At 42.7% G+C, this 20262-nt stretch overlaps 1 protein-coding gene across 12 annotated transcripts in view; it reads left to right on the top strand.

Moving 5' to 3' along the window:
• Positions 1–20262, top strand: part of IKZF1 (IKAROS family zinc finger 1) — a 233341-nt gene that overhangs the window by 195300 nt on the left and 17779 nt on the right. For 5 of the 12 annotated variants that reach the window (XM_029589749.1, XM_029589741.1, XM_029589744.1 and 2 more), the window contains one exon: positions 9200–9334. The exons of 1 other annotated variant lie outside the window; for it this stretch is intronic. In XM_029589749.1, the coding sequence (XP_029445609.1) occupies positions 9200–9334 (135 nt within the window). The remainder of the gene's footprint in view (positions 1–9199; positions 9335–20262) is intronic. 6 more of the 12 variants (XM_029589747.1, XM_029589742.1, XM_029589745.1 and 3 more) reach the window with 2 other exon arrangements.

Raw genomic sequence — 20262 nt, 5'->3', positions numbered from 1 at the left:
AAATATTTGAAGACCGGGGAGAAATTTATTTGAGTTGCTGAACTGTAGCCTGTTACTACAAATTTAAGAAGCCTTTTTTGAAGAAATTATCTGTTTTCATTTAGATTTACAAAATAAAGTCTTCTGTTTTGGAACCAACTGGAAGTGTGGACATTGGTCTTTGTGTTTCGTTAAGCCATCCCTTGGGCCTCCCAGAAACATTCCGGTCCCCAATTGGTGAACCCTGGTGGACTTTACCTGCTCCCAGGGTTCCAGCAGTGGCCCTCACATCCCACTGTAGCTCTGAAGATGATCCCCAAGGAAAAGGGGGTTACAAATGTTATTGATAAGAGTCAAAAATGATGATTTGTTCCAACTAATTTATCTAGTGGGGGAGGTAGTGTTAGTGCTGTGGACCCTTAAGCCAGCACGAGAGCTGGAACCTCCTCTGAGGGAAGGCCCCCAGTGGACCTCATAGCCAGGAGGTGGTGCAGGACCAGGAGACCCAACAGGAGCTTCACCTATACCAACCCTCATTCCCCTCAGGATGATCCCTTGGGTACCGGGGCCGGCAGGACTTAGGTGAGGGTCTCCTGGTGTAGAGATATCCATGAGAGGACACAGACTTTGGCGGTGCAGGTCGAGACTGGCAGAGATCTGAAGGAACAAGGATGGTCCAGGAGTCAGGGCAGGCAGCAAAGTAGCAACACGAGGAACCAGGCCGGAGGTCAGGGCAGGCAGCAGACAAGCAGGAACCGGGAACACGCTAAGAGTCAGGACAGGCAGCAGAGAGCAGAATCAGGAAACCAGGCCAAAGTCAGAACCAAGAAGTCAATCCCAGGGCAAGGAACCAGGAGAAGGAAGCGGAACCATGGGTACAGGAACAGGCAGGAACAGATGTTCAGGAACAAGCGGGAACTCAGGAACAGGAACTGGAACAGACAGGAACACTGGAACGCAGCAACTAGACACTCCAAGGAGCAGACCTGTTGCCAAGGCAAGGAATGATGCAGAGAGCTGGGCTTCAATAGCCCTGGAAGATGACGTCCTCGGGGGCCAGGCCGAGGTTTCCCGCCACGGCCCCTTTAAGAAGCGGCAACAGCCGCGTGCACGCGCCTAGAGGGGCAGATGCCAGGAAGGAGTCAGGCATCTGCCTCGTGGGAGGAACGCCACGGCAAGGCCCCGGAGCGGCCTGCCCCGAACCGCCATGGAGGAGGGCTGGAGTCGACGCCTGCCGGAGAAGGTAAAGGAACCCAGCTGCGGTGATCCGCAGCTGAGATTCCCAACAGGTAGAACAGTGGAGTAGTTAGTTATTTTCTGTCAGGCCACAGTCACTTCTCTGCAGCCCAGTTGGATGATTTTTCAATTGCTGTTACTTGTTAGGAAATTATTAGAAGAGGAATGGAGAATAAAACAGAGAATATTATAATACTCCATATCACTCCATAGTGCTGTGTGCGGTTCTAGTCGCTAAATCTTAAAAAAAAAAAAAAAAAGATATAACGGAACTGGAAAAGAACCAGAGGATGACCAAAATGATAAAGGGACTAGAATGGCTCTCCTGTGAGGAAAGGCTAAAAAGGTTAGAGCTGTTCATCTTGGAGAAGAGACGGCTGAGAGGGATATAATGGAGCTCTATAAAATTATGAATGGAATAGAACAGATACATGCAAATCATTTATTTATTTACAATTTTTGCTATACCGCAGAACCCGAAATATTGTACAATGCAGTTTACATAAATACGTAAACATAAAAAATAAATCAGTTATTTACTCTTTCAAAAAATTAAAAGACTAGGGGACACTTCATGAAGTTTCTAAGTAACTCATTTAAAACAAAACGAAGAAAATACCTTTTCACTCAAAACATAATTAAGCTCTGGAATTGCTGGAGGATATGGTAAAGGCAGCATAGCTGAGTTTAAAAAAGGTTTGGACAAGTTCCTGCAGGAAAAGTCCATAAACCATTATTATCCAGGTAGACTTGAAGAAAGCCATTACTTATCTCTGGGTGTAAGCAGCTTGGAATTTGTCTACTATTTTGGATCCTGCCAGGTACTTGTGACCTGGATTGGCCTCTGTTGGAAACAGGATATTTTGCTTGATGGACCCTTGATCTGACCCAGTATGGAGGTTCTTAAATTGCTGTGTATCAGCTTATAATCTGTTTGCCTATCTTTTGTCTTGTTGATCATAAAATCAATAATTATCTATGAGACTGATATGCAAAAAACAGCTGAGCACCTAAATTTAGGAATCTAAGGGCCTGATTTACTAAGACTTTTTTCCCATTTTATGAATAATGGAAAAAAGCGTAGTAAAACAGGCCAAAGTTTGATGCCTAATATCAGCAGAATTTAGGGGACCCTAATATTCATTCTCCTAGATTTAGTCCTTTTTATGCTCAAATCTTTTAATTCATAAGAAAAGTAGAACAGAAGAATAAGGGGCAAAAATATAACCAACAAAAAGTAACAGCAGTATAAGAGGGCAGTCACAAATACAGTGGAGATATCAACCAATAGTAGTCACAAAGTGTAAAATGAGATTCCACATTTTTAAATACGAGTCTAGATTAGCCACATGTTCAGCAGCAATATGTTCATATTTACAAAACAGAGACACAGTGTTACACCACATATGAAGCTGCAAAAAGGTATTGTCTTTCCAATGAAGCAGTATCAAATGTAAAGCAGTATTAAAAAACCAAACAGCTTCTGGAAATAACTGGATGGATGAGTTGACAACACTCGATTTCCAGGAAACAATGGGGAAGGAAAGAGGTTCCCGAATTCCAAGAGCAGTGTAGACGGCGTCTGGATCTTGTCCAGACACCGACAGGAAGAGCGTTAGGCGGAGGCTTGTTTGAGCACCAGGAAAATCGAAAAACAAATGAATACCTTACTGGACTTTGGTGAAAAGAAAATGTATACGAATAAACCCTGAGGAAGACATTGCATGTCGAAACTTGCGCAAGTCGGGATTAATTCAAGACATTCTAAAGCTAAGTATAGCAAATCAATTTCTGACGGTTTGGAGTAATAATGGATAGTGTGTTTGCACAAAGAGAAGAAAGTTGAAATAAATAATTACAAAAAAGAATAAAAAATGGTATTTACTGATACCCAACTCTAACAGTTTTTAAAACATAATTTGTTGAAATAAAAATACGGAGGTTGGCGGGTGTGTTGATGATTAGACGGTAAAGGCACTAAGGTGGTTGCCGCATATTAACTATATGAAACCATCCCCGTCCTTCTAAAAAAAAATTTTCGATTAAAAATTGAGTAAGGTTTCAGTAAATATCCTAGTCAAAATATTAGAACCAAGTGGCGATTTTTGTAAAGTAACTAGTTCATATACTTGGTTGGTAATCTCTGTTGTGGTTTAGAAATCAGAATGCAAAGAGACATAAAAACATTCAGAAAAAGTTTAAAAACATGGCTATTTAAGCACGCATACCACAAAGAGAATGGAGAGTAGAATCCAGGGAAATGTAGGATGTGGTCAGCAGAACTCCCACACACACACACACACACACACACACCAGCTTAATCAAACTGTGTGTGTTTTATTTTTATTAGATTACAACAACATAGGACGAGATTTAAGTATAATATATTAAGTAGTAACATATCTTATAGAAGTAGACATGACTTATCACAACCACTAAGTAATATTTAATATGACACTATGTTACAGTATTTGATGGCACCTGTTTAGTTAATATAATTTAACACATTTAAGCAACATGAAATTATGTGCCTTATTGTGAACCGTTGTGACGGCAGCTAGCTTAACGACGGTATAGCAAAGATTTTAAATAAATAAATAAATAAATAAATAAATAAATGTGTTCTTCAGAGCAGGGTACAGGACTGAAGGTGGGGGGTGGGGGGGAGTCTCACTAAGGACTGGGCAAAGTTATTTCCTTCTCTCTTCTAGTAATACCTCTCTTTTGCATCCAAGTATTCTATTAGCTTTCCCAACTGCTTTTTCACACTAATTGGCTACCTTGACCTCATCAGAGATGATGACCCCCCCTAGGTCTCTTTCCTTTTCTTCCCTTCCAATATGATATTTGGCCTTGGAGTGCTACACAACAGATGCATGATTTTATTTTGTTTCGTTTTTTTAAATGAAAGCACGATTGCTAAACCTTTGATTAGTCTTCCTAGTTTTTAAAGTAATCTTTAACCATATCTATCCTCGCTGGCATGCCTATTCTGCTGCATATTTTCATATCATCCACAAATAGGGACACTTTTTTTGCAGCCCTTCCAGACACTGGGAAGGACCGAACCTAGCACTGATCTTTGTGGTATCTTGCTGATCAGTTTCCCTTCACCAAAGTGGACCCGCTTTCTGAGTCCTGTTGCTTCACTAACTGCTTTCTCGGTTTAGCATTTTTTTCCAACTCCCAGGCTGGCTAGTTTTCTCACTAATCTTTGTTAAGCAATATCAGAGGCCTTATAGAAATCCGGACAGGCCAGAGCCATAGCACTGCACCTCTCTCCATACCTTTCATTTCTTACCCCTGTTGACCTCAAAGAATTCAGGCAAGTTTGTTTAGCAAGATTTTCCCCTTGAAACACACAGTACATTGATCACTGGACCCCTAAGCAGTGATGCCTAATACGGAACCCAGCACTGTGTAACCATAGTTTGGATTATTGTTCCCTTATATGCATCACTTTGCACTTGTCAACATTAAATTTCATCTACCATTTAGAGGGCCAACCCCCAAGTCTTACAAGGTCCTCTTGCACTTCCTCAGAATTGCCAACTTTGAACAATTTTATGCCATCTGCGAATTTGATCACCTCACTCATCACTTCCTTTTCCACCTCATTTATAAATATATTGAAAAGCTGTAAGAACCTGGAAATAATGTGTCAGTGAATGCCACCTTCTTTAGTTATCCTTACTATAGAGAGATTGCTTGTTTGATGTTTTGATCCTCCTGGAAAAGGTCCCAGTGAAGTTTCAGAGCTTCACCAACTTGTAGTATTTTTGAGTTTGTTCTGGTTGACATGTCTTTGTTGTTGCTCTAGTAGTTTCATCTGACTTTTGCGAGTGATTGCTGCAGATTCTAATGTTAAAGGGACTGGGGTTATTTTTCCAGCCTGGAGATTTTCTTGTGCTTCTTTTTCATTTGAATGAAGAAGACGTGGAAATAGTATTACCACATGGATTAGAACCTTCAGAAGGCAACGTGACTGGTCTGTGCCAGAAAAATGACTTTTGTCAATATGTATTCCAGTTTCATAGCAGTTCTTAAAGACCTAAAATTAAAAAAAAAGAAAGAAAGATGCATCATGTTTCTTCTCAGTTTATTTAATGGTTACTAAAATAAAAGATTTTATAGGAAGATTTTAGTCTAACATATATGGTATACAATAAATATTTGAATTTCATGCACTCTGAATGATGATCACTTTTGAATGCTGGAGCTGTGAACTCATCTTTTAGTCAATCAGAACTAGTGAAATAAATGCAAATGTATAACTCCTTGAATCCATAAAGTAGGAGAAAACTTTGTATCCTCAAGTATCATAGTTAAATTAAAACTCACGGTAAAAAAAAAATATATGACTGTGCAACTGGGTAAAAAATGAACAGGCTCGGTGAAACACCACTTAACGTGATCTGTGATAAACATAGACACATGTTGGCAGAAAAAGACCGTTTGGCCCATCCAGCCTGCCCATCCTTCCAATTAATTTAGCATTAGAATTCTCATCACTTCCTTAGAGACCCCGGGTATTTATCCCATGCTTTCTTGAATTCAGATACTGTTTTTGTCTCCACCACTTTCACTGGGAGGCTGTTCCACACAGAAGAAGAAATATTTCCTACAATATTCCTCTCAGTTTTTTTCTTTTTTTGATTGTATTACCTTTTATTTTATGCTCCATTCATCTTTATCTCCTCCTGTTTCCTTTAATATAAGAGAAATTTTATTTTATTCCTGAAGATATTTCTTATATCGCAAGAGTATTGTATAGTTGCTTATTTATTCATTCCATATTTTCTGTTACAAGGGTTCTTGCATTAAAATAATAATTTCAATAAAAATAGAAAAAAACCAAGGAACTATTTCCTAAGATTACTCCTGAGTCTACCCTTTTCAACCTCATCGCATGACCCTTCATTCTAGAGCCTCCTTCCCATTGAAAAAGGCTCACATCCTGTGCATGGGAACCTTTGACATATTCAAATGTCTCTATCATATCTCCCCTGTCTCTCCTTTCTTCTAAGGTATACATGTTTAGACCTGTAAGTCTATCCCCATATGTTTTAGAACAAAGACTGCTGATCATTTTAGTAGCCACGCTCTGGCTTGTTCATATCCTTTTGAAGGAGCTGTCTCCAGAACTGTACACAATATTCCAAGTGAGGTCTCAACGGGGCCCTATACAGGGCCAATACCATCTCCTTTCTTCTGCTGACTATTCCTCTCCCTATGCAGCCAAACTATGCCAAATATCCATTAAAAGTTTGCCGCACTAGTTTAGCTACACTATCAGCGTGCACAGTGCCAAATTAAAACTGCTGTGCACACTAGCTACCATCCAAAATGCCCCTTGCTAACCAGTGTAAAATAAGGGATTACCCCACCCCCATCCATCCCCACCAGAGCCAAGCGCAAGGTGGATCTGAACCCTGATCCCCACCCCCTTCTTCCAGCACTCCCAGGCCCATGGGGCCTCCATGGCCCAGCATCCCCCCTATGCGCCCTCCTTCTTCCCATACGGTCTTCTCTCCCCCCTGGAAGGTACCCTTCCACTTCTTTCTCCATCTGATGTAGGCCCATGGTTTTTTTTTTTTATATCGGGCCCTAAAATTCCAAGTGGTATTTGAGAAACAGTTGGGCCACTAAAAATCAAGTCCATTAGTGCAACATTCACAGCTCCTGGGTGGGGAGGGTGGCATTAAGTTCTGTACTCTGACTGACAAGTAATACTGGAAATAACTTTCTCAAATTCAGGAGGCCAGTACTGTGCATAACCTATATTTGGAAGGGGATGCACTGCTGTTTTCCGTAAGTAATAGGCTTATCACGCATTGCGGGGAGTGTTAATAGTGTGTAAAGCCAATATTTATTGCACATATTGTAGGCCAGCAATAAAGTCAGCCTATGAGCAAGTGGATCTCCGTAAATGCATCCACTCATTTTTACGGGTTACATTTGCTTTCTAAAGCATTCTAGGAAAGAGACAGCGTTCCTGCGGCAATGCAGCATGTGTTGCGCTTACTGTACAGCTTACTTACATGCCCTTCGTCAGGTCCAAAAAAGAATGAGCAGGTCAGAGGAAGAGATGACAAATTGTCAGAAAATACAGGTGACTCATCAAATACATTACAAGGGTAGAGCTGAAGGGGAAGGAGGAAGAGGAGAAGGAGCTGATGTGTGTGTGTGAGAAGGATAAGACGGTGACAGAGAGGCAGTAGAATCGCTTCCTTGAGGGAACTTTTTTTCAGGGCCAGACCAGGTACATTCAGAATAATCCATTTGAGGTTGAAAGGAGCAAGCACTTAGAAAAATGGCATAAAAGGGGCAGGGAATTTCCAAAGGTCTGCGGCGAGTTTGCTGAGGCTGCCGGCGCTTTTCCCCATGGAGGTTTGCACCGATTCTCAAAAAAAGAGGTTTAGGTGCGTACTTGCCTTTAGACAATTATCTAGGGACAATGTACAAGGCAGACACTTGCACCTGCTTTTTCCATGGGGACTTCCAAATAACCCATTCTGTTGCATTTCCTGTCCCTTGGAACAACACGCATACTTTTACTCACACGGGAGCGGGGGATGGGAGTTACCCACCTAAACAGCTTTTGAAAAATGACCTCAGAAAGGCTTAGCAGAGACTTGGGGTTTTTAGCTCACTACCAGTAGTAATCACGCTGCCTCCTTGTCTCCTTCGTACCACTCTAATACAGGGGTCCCCAAACTCAGACGTCAAGGCCACAGCCCCGTCTGGGATTTCAGAATCTCCACAATGAATACGTACAGTATGTAAGCTACCTGCATATCACGGAGACAGTAACTAGCTCTCATGCACATTCATTATGACAGTCCTGCAAACCTGGCTGGGTTGTGGCCCTCAAGGACCGATTTTAGGGCCTCCCCTGATCTAACACATCAAAGCTCCACCCCCCCCCCTCCCTTCCTCTCTCCCCCCCTTCACATTACCATTGCAGTAAGAACATAAGAACATGCCATACTGGGTCAGACCAAGGGTCCATCAAGCCCAGCATCCTGTTTCCAACAGTGGCCAATCCAGGCCATAAGAACCTGGCAAGTTCCCAAAAACTAAGTCTATCCCATGCAACTGATGCTAGTAATAGCAGTAACTATTTTCTAAGTCAACTTAATAACAGGTAATGGACTTCTCCTCCAAGAACTTATCCAATCCTTTTTTAAACACAGCTATACTAACTGCACTAACCACATCCTCTGGCAACAAATTCCAGAGTTTAATTGTGCGTTGAGTAAAAAAGAACTTTCTCCGATTAGTTTTAAATGTGCCCCATGCTAACTTCATGGAGGGCCCCCTAGTCTTTCTATTATCTGAAAGAGTAAATAACCGATTCACATCTACCCGTTCTAGACCCCTCATAATTTTAAACATCTCTATCATATTTATGGTTCGCTTGTATCTTCTGGCAATGTCATCTCGTGCTCTGACCTGCTCATTCTGTTTGGACTTGAGAACGGGAGTGTCAGCTCCCCGAAAGCTAGTCAAGAAATGTATGAAGGTGGTCCAATAAAAAGGGATTGACATCATTTTTTTTTTTATTTGTTGCGCTTTATTTCCCTGCATTCAAGTGGACTTAACACAGCAACCCACATAAACTTGGTACACAAAGACTGAAAATGGGCAAAGAAATCCAAGGCTTTTCTTCTGACTAGTGCAGGGTGGATGAACATTTTTCTCCCTTCTCAAAGTTTGCATGCTCATCCCAGCACTGCCATTGCAGCTTGACATTGAGGCAGCCTTATTAATGTTGTCCTTGGGCCACTAGGAGCAGCTGTAATAGTGATGCACTCCACACCCTCTGGCCTTGCCTTCTCACCCTACTCTGCCCGTGTTTGATTGCACCCTAGCCTAACAGGAAGCTTTATGGAAATGCTTTCACTTGCAAGAGAACAGAAACAAGTAACGTTTGCACCCCCTGGAGTGTATGTGTAACCTCTCTGATTTCATTTGATTTCAGTAGTAAAAGATGAAAATAACCAGCATGAGATGGCCGAAGACCTATGCAAGATAGGGTCAGAGAGATCCCTGGTGTTGGATAGACTAGCCAGTAACGTTGCCAAACGTAAGAGTTCTATGCCTCAGAAATTTGTTGGTAAGAGTTAAATGTTTGCTGTTTCTGTATGTGCCATACAGGAATTTTCTATTAATTCTGATTTTGTAGTCTATTTGTTTATTGAGGGGGGAAGGGAGGGACTTTATTTCTGTGGGATTCAGTTCACGCATTTTATAGGTAATGTGTTGTATACATGTGCATATAGAAGGCAGATATATTCCTAGCTGCTATATTTTGCATAATCTTCATCTAGCCATGCTCAACATATAGCTTGGGAGCCACATATGGCTATTTTTGGCCCTTGGTGGGATGCTTATGTTCAACAGAATATTTTAGAGCATTATAGAATCAAGCAAATGACATGGACTAACATTTGTCTGCAGCTGTGATGCAAACTGAAGTATTTAGGATTGGCCAAACCTTTTTACTCTCCATTCATTTCCTAAACCTATAAAAAATGTCAGCCATTGCAGTGTGCCACACCAAGGCTCTTAACTCCTTTAAATATTTAGCAAAAAGAATAGAAAAAAAAACCCCTCAACAGAATGCAAAAAAAATGCAAGAACGCACTACAAAAATCATTTTTAAAATGATTTTCCCCATAGACACAGAACAAGAGAAAAGCAGTAGTGGGCTCAGGCTCTATGGATATCATGATCCTTCTTTTAAAAAATTACTCATTTCCACAAGGTAACATCTTTTGAAGTCTGACATGCTACTAATGAGGCTTGCTAGAAGGCAAAGGTTGAATATTACTGATCTCTCTGAATCGTGCCAGCTGAAACCTCATGTACCTTTCTCCTAGCTTACAGGTGAATTTTAAAAGCCCTACACGTGCCAAAGTTGGGAGATACATACACAAGTCGGGCCGGCATGTGTGGGGCGGGTTTTATAAACATAAGAACATAAGAACATGCCATACTGGGTCAGACCATGGGTCCATCAAGCCCAGCATCCTGTTTCCAACAGTGGCCAATCCAGGCCATAAGAACCTGGCAAGTACCCAAAAACTAAGTCTATTCCATGTTACCATTGCTAATGGCAGTGGCTATTCTCTAACAGGCGGATTTTAAAAGCCTTGCTCGCCGGCGCGCCTATTTTCCTTAGGCCGCTGGCGCGCGCAGAGCCCCGGGACGCGCGTAGGTCCCGGGGTTTTTGGAAGGGGGCGTGTCGGGGGACGGGACCCGATGACGCTGCGTTTCGGGGGCGGGGCGCAGCGTTTCGGGGGCGGGGGCGTGGCGCCGGCCTGGGGGTGTGGTCCAGGCCTCCGGACCAGCCCCCGGGCCGGCGCCACGCCGATCCAGGATTTTAGAGGATATGCGCGGCTATGCGCGTATCTTATAAAATCCAGCGTACTTTTGTTTGCGCCTGCTGCGCAAACAAAAGTACGCGATCGTGCAGTTTTTAAAAATCTACCCCTAAGTGAACTTAATAGCAGGTAATGGACTTCTCCTCCAAGAACTTATCCAATCCTTTTTTAAACCCAGCTACACTAACTGCACTAACCACATCCTCTGGCAACAAATTCCAGAGTTTAATTGTGCATTGAGTGAAAAAGAAACCATCCATGTATGCAGATATCTCCCACCAGGCACCCAATTCAAAAGTTTAGAAAAAGGGGTGGGGCATGGGCGTGTCGGGGGCAGGCCATGTGCGTAAATACTTCTGCGCACAGGCGCGCGCCTGGATCCCCTGCCGCATAACTTTACTACCACTATGGATGGCATGTAAGTAATAAAATAAAATAAAATATAGGCTAGTCAGCGGGGTTTTAAGGGTTAGAACTAACGGGGGGAAAGGGAGGCGAAGTTTTGTAAGTCCTATCCCTAACCTGGGCGAACCGGTAGACGCGGCATTTGTGCAAACATGCACACGTCCATTGAAAACTAAGCGTAGATGTACACATGTCCTGGCTATTTTATAACATGCGCGCATATACATGCATAATGTTAGAAAATGAACGCGTCTCTGGATGCAAGCCGGCTAACCTGCACGTGTGCACCCGCGCAGCTGTTTCAAAGTCTAAGAGCCCTACTACTTCCACTTTGTTCCGTTGGGGGTTTTTTTTAATGGTTTTTTTCTGCTTTTCATTTCATTATTTGCTGAAGTGTATAAATCATGCTTTTCCTTCTATAATTTTGCATGAAGGGAAAAGGCTTATGGGCTATATTTGTTGGTATCTCAGTCTGCACTTCTTTCAGAAAGCAGAACTTTGATGCAATTTCCTAGAATACCCAATGCACAAAGACCATTTGGATCATAATGCCCACAGATGTGGATCATATAGCTCTTCGGATGCAAAATTATTGCTTAGTACTGGTGCCGCTTTCTTTTGACTCTTGAATTTGTGTTACCTTTTGTGCTTGGAAGGAACAGCTCCCAACTGAATTCTCATTGACACTGTTACTTCATAACTACCAGATACTGACAAGGCCAACTAAATGTTTTCTCATAAACCGTTAAAAGGATATTCAGGCTGGCTTAGGAAGGCGGAAAGATTTATCTGTGTCTCCTGTGTATAAGGTTTTGCACACCTGTGAACCCTACAGATAGTCAAGGTGATTTTTAAGGTCATGTACAGCTTCGATTGGTTTTAGGAACAAAAGGCAGTCTATAAATAATTTTTAAATAAATACATGATTGCAGATTAAGGGGCATTATGTTCTGTATTAAAAGAATAGGGACGGCAACTTCTAAACAGGTGTGCGAGCGCACATGTGCGCACGTTCGTCGGCCCGTACGCTGGGACGCGGCCGTTTTATAACATATATGCATATATGCGAACATGTTATAAAGTATCCTGACCGCGTGCACGTGCGTGCACAATTTTAAGCGAACGCACGCCTATGCACGCAAATGCCACTTCTACCATGTAAGTGGGGGGGGGGGGGGATTTTAAAAGACCCGCGCACGATGCCATTACCAGATTTCCCAGTTCCCAGCACATCAAGTACCACTGTCTGAATTTTCAACAAGACTCATCATCCAGTAAAAATGTTGCTAGCAGTAAATTTTTTATGGGTTATCAAAAGGCTTGGGGATAATTGCACGGAGGGGCAGTTGCTACCCTTAAAAGAAACATGGGGGTAGTCTGCATAGCGCTGCAGATGCTACCATAAGAAGCTTGCTGGGCAGACTGGATGAACCATTTGGTCCTTTTCTGCCATCATTCATTACTATGTTAATATGAATGAGAATTAAAAGGGTAATTTTAAAAGGAGTTACACGTGTATAAGCCATTTACATGCGTAAAGTGCACTTTCACATCAATATCCTATGGACAATTCAATGGGATATATTGTAGTAATTTTCAATAGCCCATTTACATAGATAAAGTGCATTTACATGTGCAAAACCCAATTTTAAGCATTTACTTTTTTTTTAATTATCCTCATTGTGTCTAAGCTTCTCAATTTGATCACAGTTAAAAGGACATGTTCTCTTTTTCTAAAGGAACAGAACAGGTTTTTTCTTGTTTCTTATGCTCCTCTCTGCCATAAACCTTATTTTCCAATTTCTTGTGAAGCATTCACATAGGAAGAGACAAAGTCACACAGGAAGTAACTTCTGCATTCAAGAAAAAGGACTTGATCTCTCAAGGGCCTTGTCAAGGAAGATAGGACACATAACACTATTTGAGGACACTTGGATTTTTTGCGAAGTGTGCGATGCTACATCTCTGAAACTGATGGAATTCAAATCAATCCAAAAGCGTAAACGAACATGAGATAGGTTGAAGAGATTTTGGGAAATCAAAGATTTTGATGAAGAAATTAATTTCTCGCTGTTTCCACTAAATCAGGGAATGATTATTATAGAGATGTAGTAACAGATCAATTTTAAAAGCATTGCTTGCACAAAAAGGCCCACATACGCGCATATGTGGGCCGCTAGCGAGCAACGCAGATTTTAAGAAGCCACAAAGTACACACTTACATAATTGTGAGCGTGTCATGGGGATGGAAAAGGGGCTGACCATGGCATGCGTCAGCTTCTTTTCCGCGTAACTTTACCACTGGTCCTGATGAAGAGCAAGTCTGGAAATCTCGAGTTTTTGTACTTTTAGCACAGCGTGAGGATTCAGGGTCAAGTCGGGCGGCCTTGCAGGATGAAGAACCAGAGGGTCTTGAACACCTTGAAATGAACTGGGCAAACTGGTGGACTAATTGGAAAAAAACCTGTTTTTTCCCTCGCATGAGCATATTTTAAAATGCGCCTGCGAAAAATCCGCTAAAGCCCTAGCAGCGGTAAGCACGTGACATTTACACGCGCCACCTTTCAAGATAACACGCACACGTACGTTCAGGAGGGGTATTTTAAAAGATACGCACATTCTTGCCGGCACGATTTAAAATTGCAGCATATCTCCGCTCGCACGCGCGTGCGCTCATTTATGGGCGCACGCGCATCCCTTTTAAAATTACCCAGTAAAGGTTGGGATGAGTTGGCCATTCATTTACACTAACCTTAATGACATGTTTATCTTAAAAACCTTAGGAATTAGGAAACTGACATTCCTCCTGCTTATAAACCATGCCTGATAAATTTAATGCAGCCCTGTAGGGGTTTGGAAACTGTACTGTCCTTCCCCTTGTCCTCTCCCTCCCCCCTAAAAAGAAAAATGATGATATCGCACTATTATACTTATACATGAGAAAGTCACAATTTTTGCTAGGTGATGGGGTAAAATCTATGGGAATCTAAAATGAAAGAATAATTGATTTACAGAGGTGAAGGACCTGCTTGATTTGCTGGATACGTTGGAAGTTTTATTTCTTTGTCTTTTGTTTTATTTTTATCCTGAATTAGCAGGCAGTGATAGTAAATTATCTGTTGAACAAAAAAAAGCTAGATGGGTGGCATTCATGCCTGCCAATGAGAGGTGACAACTTTGTGAGATCAGTTATAGGAAAATATACGGAAAACTGTACCTATTGAAACATTTACCGAGCAGATACTTCATCTAGGGAAGTAAGATTCATGAAAACATATTTAAAATGAGTAACACGGTGAGATGGATCACGCCATCAAAGAGCAGCAATTCAGTTGTGAGGAGCAACCTTACTCCATGCACCTGTGAGAAAAAACTGAACAGTCAGTGCCATGCATGCACCTGAGGTGGTGATTTGCAAGGCTCGGAAAGAAAATGCAAGGAGTTTAAAATGAATTCAGAAGGAAATGGGAGCCTAGTAGGGAGATTTTAGCGAGGGAGGGAGGCATGATAATAATATTAAGGTTTAACGATGATTCTTGCAGCATCCGTTGGGATTAAGAGGCAGAAAGATTTTGGAGAGTTGAGAATGATGTGATGATGGCACATCGGATGGGGGAAAAACACTTTTTTGCAGTTTTCTAAAAGAAAAGTGACAGAAAGGATGTGAATGTGGAAGAAAGAAAAGAGGGAGGAGTCAAATATGGGATTGAAAAACCAGGATTCTGTTGATGCAAATGGGGAAGGCCACCTAGATGTAAGGGGAAAGCAAACCTCTTGAACTGAGCCACTGATGTCTAAGATAGTTTGTGCCTTTCTAATAGTAACGAGGGTGATGGTATTGAACTCTGTGCAGGGGAATGATGTGGTTTGGAGAATGATTCACTGTCTTCAAAGGTATCAAATGTGCAAAAGAGTCAAGATGAGAGCGATGGGCGAGAAGGAGTTGGTTTTAATCATTCCATGTTGCAGTGTTCACTTTTTCCATGCATGCTCCTCCCCCTCTCACTTTTCTTGAAATGCTTTGTGAATATTCTCACATACGGGCGAATATTAAATCCCCTGTGCGCCTAAAAAGCGGGGGTTACATGCATGGCTGGGCCAAGTTCCTGAAGGAAAAGTCCATAAACTATTATTAACCAGGTAGACTTGGGGAAAGCCATTGCTTATCCCTGGGCGTTAAGAACTTGGGCTCTATCTGCTAGTTGGGATCTTGCAAAGTACTTGTGACCTGTATTGGCCACTGTTGGAACCAGGATACTGGGTTACATTTACCCATGACCCCTCCCTCTCTAAGTGGAGAAAATGTGTAGAACTACAGCTTTTATCTTTTTTTTTTTTTTTTTTTAGTAATAATGCCTCACTTCAAAAGTGTTTGTAAGTAACATAACATTGCAGAGAAAAGAATAGTTATCCAATCCTAAAAATATCATTAAGCCTAGCTTCATAAAATCTAACTTGTGACAAGACTATTAATTGCTCAGACACTATTTTCATAACAGAGATAGGCAGTGGGTATCTTCCAGCCTTGCTATAACCTATTACACATCACCTCTTTCTTCTGAGAATTCAAAGCTAGAACAATAATGCATCCATGCATAACTTACATTTTCTGATACATGAAATTTGGATTTCAAAAATAGGTGAGACAATTTTTTTTCTCACTTACCCATACCCTTCATGAACTAGAAAAATGATGTAGGACTACAGTTATTTTCAATAATTATCTTTAAATTCAAGCAGGAGTTTGATTAAAAATTCTTTGCTGAGGTAAAATTGATCTGCATTCAGGAAACTCTTTGTATTGTTTAGTTTCTGTCCTTCTCCACAGGTGTTTTTCTCTTTCTGCATAGTTTCTTGTTTTCTGTAGTCGGTTTGGGCTTTGTTTTCGGCCCGCCGCAGGGAGTTAGTGCGCATTAACCCCGTTAGCGTGCACTAAACCCGAAACGAATTTTTCCCGAAATTTCGGGAAAAATTCCTTTGGATTTCGGACTCCCCGATCCAGGATGAATTAGGCAATTTCATTGAAATCACTACAGGTTATGCTATTCGTAAAAGAGGATTTCGGAAATTGGTGAGCTATATTTCCCTCCCCACGTTTTATCGATAAGCCCTTTTGAAATGGAAGAAATACCTGGAACATCACAATTTTTCAGTCCAAATATTCTGGCTCTTAGAGGCTATAGGTAAAAATACTTTACAGAGAAAGAACTTTTCACCCATTCCTAAAATTCATATTGTCTGCTTTCAGAAAATAAAACTTTTGGCAGAAATTTCTGATGTTATGATATTGTTTTTCCTAGAAAAAGGGGGTGAGCTCTAGGGATGTGAATCGTTTTTAAACGATTAAAATTATTGTCAGATAATTTTAAAATCGTTCTAAATCGTTAGAGTGCACGATACAATACAAATGCCCCCGATTTATCGTCAGGGGCATTTGTATTGTATCGTTAAATAGGGCACGGGAATTATTTGGGGGAGGGTGGGAAAACCGGCACACCAAAACAACCCCTAAACCCACCCCGACCCTTTAAAACCAATTCCTTACCCTCCCCCACCCTCCAGAACCCACTCAAAATGTTAAGTTACCTGGTGGGCCAGTGGGGGGGGGGTCCCGGCGCGATCTCCCGCTCTCGGGCCATCGCGCCATTTTGGCTGCCACTAATTAAAATGGCGCCGATGGCCCGATTAAAAAAAAAACCCACCCGACCTTTTAAATTGACCCCCACCCTCCCGACCCTTTTTTTTTAGGAAGGCCCGAGCCGCTAAAAAAAAAAACCCACCCGACCCTTTAAATCGACCCCCCCAAAACCTTTTAAAATTACCTGGTGGTCCAGGGGGGGCCTCGGGGACAGATCCAGGGGGGCCTCGGGGAGAGGAGAGATCCAGGGGGGCCTCGAGGAAAGATTTCCCGTTCCCAGGCATCAGCTGTTCTAAAAAAAAAAAAATGGCGCCAATGCCCCTTTGCCATTACCATGTGACAGGGTATCCGTGCCATTGGCCGGCCCCTGTCACATGGTAGAAGCACTGGATGGCCAGCGCCATCTTTAAAGATGGCGCAGGCATTCTTTACTCATCAGCCCCTATTATACTATACTCTGTAATAGGGGCTGATGAGTAAAGAAGGCCGGCGCCATCTTTAAAGATGGTGCCGGCCATCCAGTGCTCCTACCATGTGACAGGGGCCATCCCCTATTACTCTGTAATAGGGGCTGATGAGTAAAGAAGGCCGGCGCCATCTTATCCAGTGCTCCTACCATGTGACAGGGGCCGGCCAATGGCACGGATACCCTGTCACATAGTAAGGGCAAAGGGGCATCGGCGCCATTTTTTTTTTAGAACAGCTGATGCCTGGGAACGGGAAATCTCTATAATATACTGTATAATAGGGGCTGATGAGTAAAGAAGGCCGGCGCCATCTTTAAAGATGGCGTCAGCCATCCAGTGCTCCTACTATGTGACAGGGGCCGGCCAATGGCACGGATACCCTGTCACATGGTAAGGGCAAAGGGGCATCGGCGCCATTTTTTTTTTAGAACAGCTGATGCCTGGGAACGGGAAATCTCTCCCCAAGGGTCCCCTGGATCTCTCCTCTCCCCGAGGCCCCCCTGGATCTCTCCCCGAGGCCCCCCTGGACCACCAGGTAATTTTAAAAGGTTTTGGGGGGGTCGGGAGGGGGGGATCGATTTAAAGGGTTGGGTGGGTTGTTTTTTTTTAGCGGCGCGGGCCTCCCTAAATTGGAAATGATTCCAATTCACATATCTTAACGATCAGATTCCCCCCCCTCCCCCAGCTGAATCTGATCGTTAAGACGATCTGGCACACGATTCACATCTCTAGTGAGCTCCAGTTTGCCTTGGAAAATTGTAGGGTCTACCTCCACCCCTTACTATCTACAAGTAATGTGCTCTGAAGCTATATATACAAAAATACATAACAACATGTTTACACAAAGTGTAATCACCCTTGAACTAAATGTAGTGAAATGCACATACATGGGTAGAAATCTTTGCATTAGAGAGAAGTGAATCACACATTCTTGTAAACAGCATAGTGTCTAGCTTTAAATGATATAACTTGGAGCTGGTACCTTATCATGTTCTCATTGTTTGAGCATGGGAAGCATGAACCAATAACAGACAGTCTGCTGTTGGGTCTTATCCATGGCCATCACAAGGAGTGGACAGGCAGGGTGAGGGAAGCAAGATGCCAAAGATAACCCTTTGTCTGGGGTGCCACTGAATCTCCTGACTGCCCTGGTCTTATTTTTATTCATTCTCCCCTCCAGTCTTTTACATGCTGATAATGGCAAAACATAAGGTACTCAGCTCCGTGTTATTGAACTCCTGGGGGGAGTGATTGTTTTTATCAGTGTCCATTGATGATAGTATTCTCACAGAATTTTTCTATGAATTTTTTTTTTTTATCTAGGAAATAAATAACAATATTTTCACCAAAATCTTTTATTTTCAGTTCTGGAATCCTTTTATCTGTCTTTCTTTTTCTCTTTCTCTCTGTTTCCTTTGTTTTTTATTTTTCTCTCACCCTAGTTTTACCAGCTCCCTCCTCACCCCATACCCATTGGGTGGCAGGTGGGAGTTTGATGGGGAAATCATGCTGCTGTAATACAAGGGTGCACAACTGAAGTCCTCAAAGGCTGCAAACGAATCCGGTTTGTAAAGTGACCAAGATAATGCAAAAAAAACCCCCAAAAACTGAATCTTAAACTAATACTATGTAAAATGTCTGCAAATATACCTCATAAATGTTTATTTTAGCTGTCTTAAAAACAAGGAGGACTATATTCAGACACAGTCCGGATAGCAAAGTTAGCCGGATAAACTTATCCGGCTAACCTTTTAGGCATGTTCCACAATGCAGCCACACTATTGAATATAGCCGGCTATCTTAATTAATTAGCTGGCTAACTTTAAGACAGCTCCTTGACTTGACCAGACTTATAGGTAATTCATCAAAGTGTTGCGTTAAGGCCCGAACACGTGTTAAATGGGGTCTAAGGTGCGTTGTGTGCGTGATAAATAACGCAACGAAAGCAAGCATGCAAATTTCAAATTTAGTATGCATGTGGGAGGAGTTAATGCAAATTAAGGTGGCCTACCGCATTTCGTGGTAGCTTATATCAGGCTAATGTGGGATTTAACATCAGAAATAACTACACCTTTCTTTTTGCGATACAAGGGAAAAAAGGTTTTATTGCGCGCCTGCGGCAATTATCGCAAATTGTGATTATTATTGCAGCTATTATCGCATGTGATAAAAAGAGGCTTTCTATCAGACACACCTACCACGGCCTCCTGGGCCAGTAAAAACACCTGTTCTTACCTGGCCTGTCTTCCTAAATCCATTATGCCTATGGCAGATTTACTTTTTGGGGGATACTGGATGCTTCAGGAGACTCACTGCAGACAACAGCAAGAAGAACAACAGCAACCACAAGAACAGGCAAGAAAAGTTCTAACCCATCTTAGGGAAGTCCCTGCACTGGAGCCTGAGCCACTGGCCCTGCAGGGAGAGGGTCAGGATCCATGGCAGCGCTTGGCATGCAGGCAGGCACAGTAGAGTAGGTACAGGGGGCACATCTTTCCTCGAGGAGCATCATTGCTGGGCATGACAGAGGATTATGTGGTTAGCAGGTATCGCCTCAGCCGTCAGGCTATCCTGGAATTATATGAAGAAATCTGAGGGGATCTGGATCAGGTCATGGAAATGTCCCATGCTGTGTTGGGCCTCACCAAACTATTGGCCAGCCTGCATTTCATGGCAACCGGCTCCTTCCAAACGACGATAGGGGTCGTGGGGGGAATGTCCCAAATCACTTTTTCCCGCTGTCTGGATCAGATCATAACAGCTGTATCTGACTGCATGAATCACTACATAGCATTTCCTCGGGACAGGCAGGACTTGATGGAGCTGAAAAGAGGCTTTTATGCCATCACTAACTTTCTCAATGTTCTGGGAGCTATTGACTGCACTCACGTAGCCATCATCCCACCCAGTGTCAGGGAGGAGATCTTCCGCAACAGAAAGCTCTTGATGCACCTGGAGGTGGACCCTTATTCCGCAGCAGGGTTGGTAGGCTCCCTGGTTGGGCACAGGAAATGCCTGCCACCAGGAGGCGGAGCTTAGGAGGAGAAGGCTAGCTGGAGCTTCACCACTGGAAGCCCACGGTCCCCCTGGGTGGAGCCCTTGGGGACCCAGGCCGCTTGGACTTAGGTGGACCTTGCAGGGTCTCCCA

This window comes from Rhinatrema bivittatum, chromosome 2 (genome assembly GCF_901001135.1).
Source record: "Rhinatrema bivittatum chromosome 2, aRhiBiv1.1, whole genome shotgun sequence".
Classification (NCBI taxonomy): domain Eukaryota; kingdom Metazoa; phylum Chordata; class Amphibia; order Gymnophiona; family Rhinatrematidae; genus Rhinatrema; species Rhinatrema bivittatum.
The sequence above is the reverse complement of the archived record's forward strand: the minus strand, read 5'-3'. Positions and strand labels throughout refer to the sequence as shown.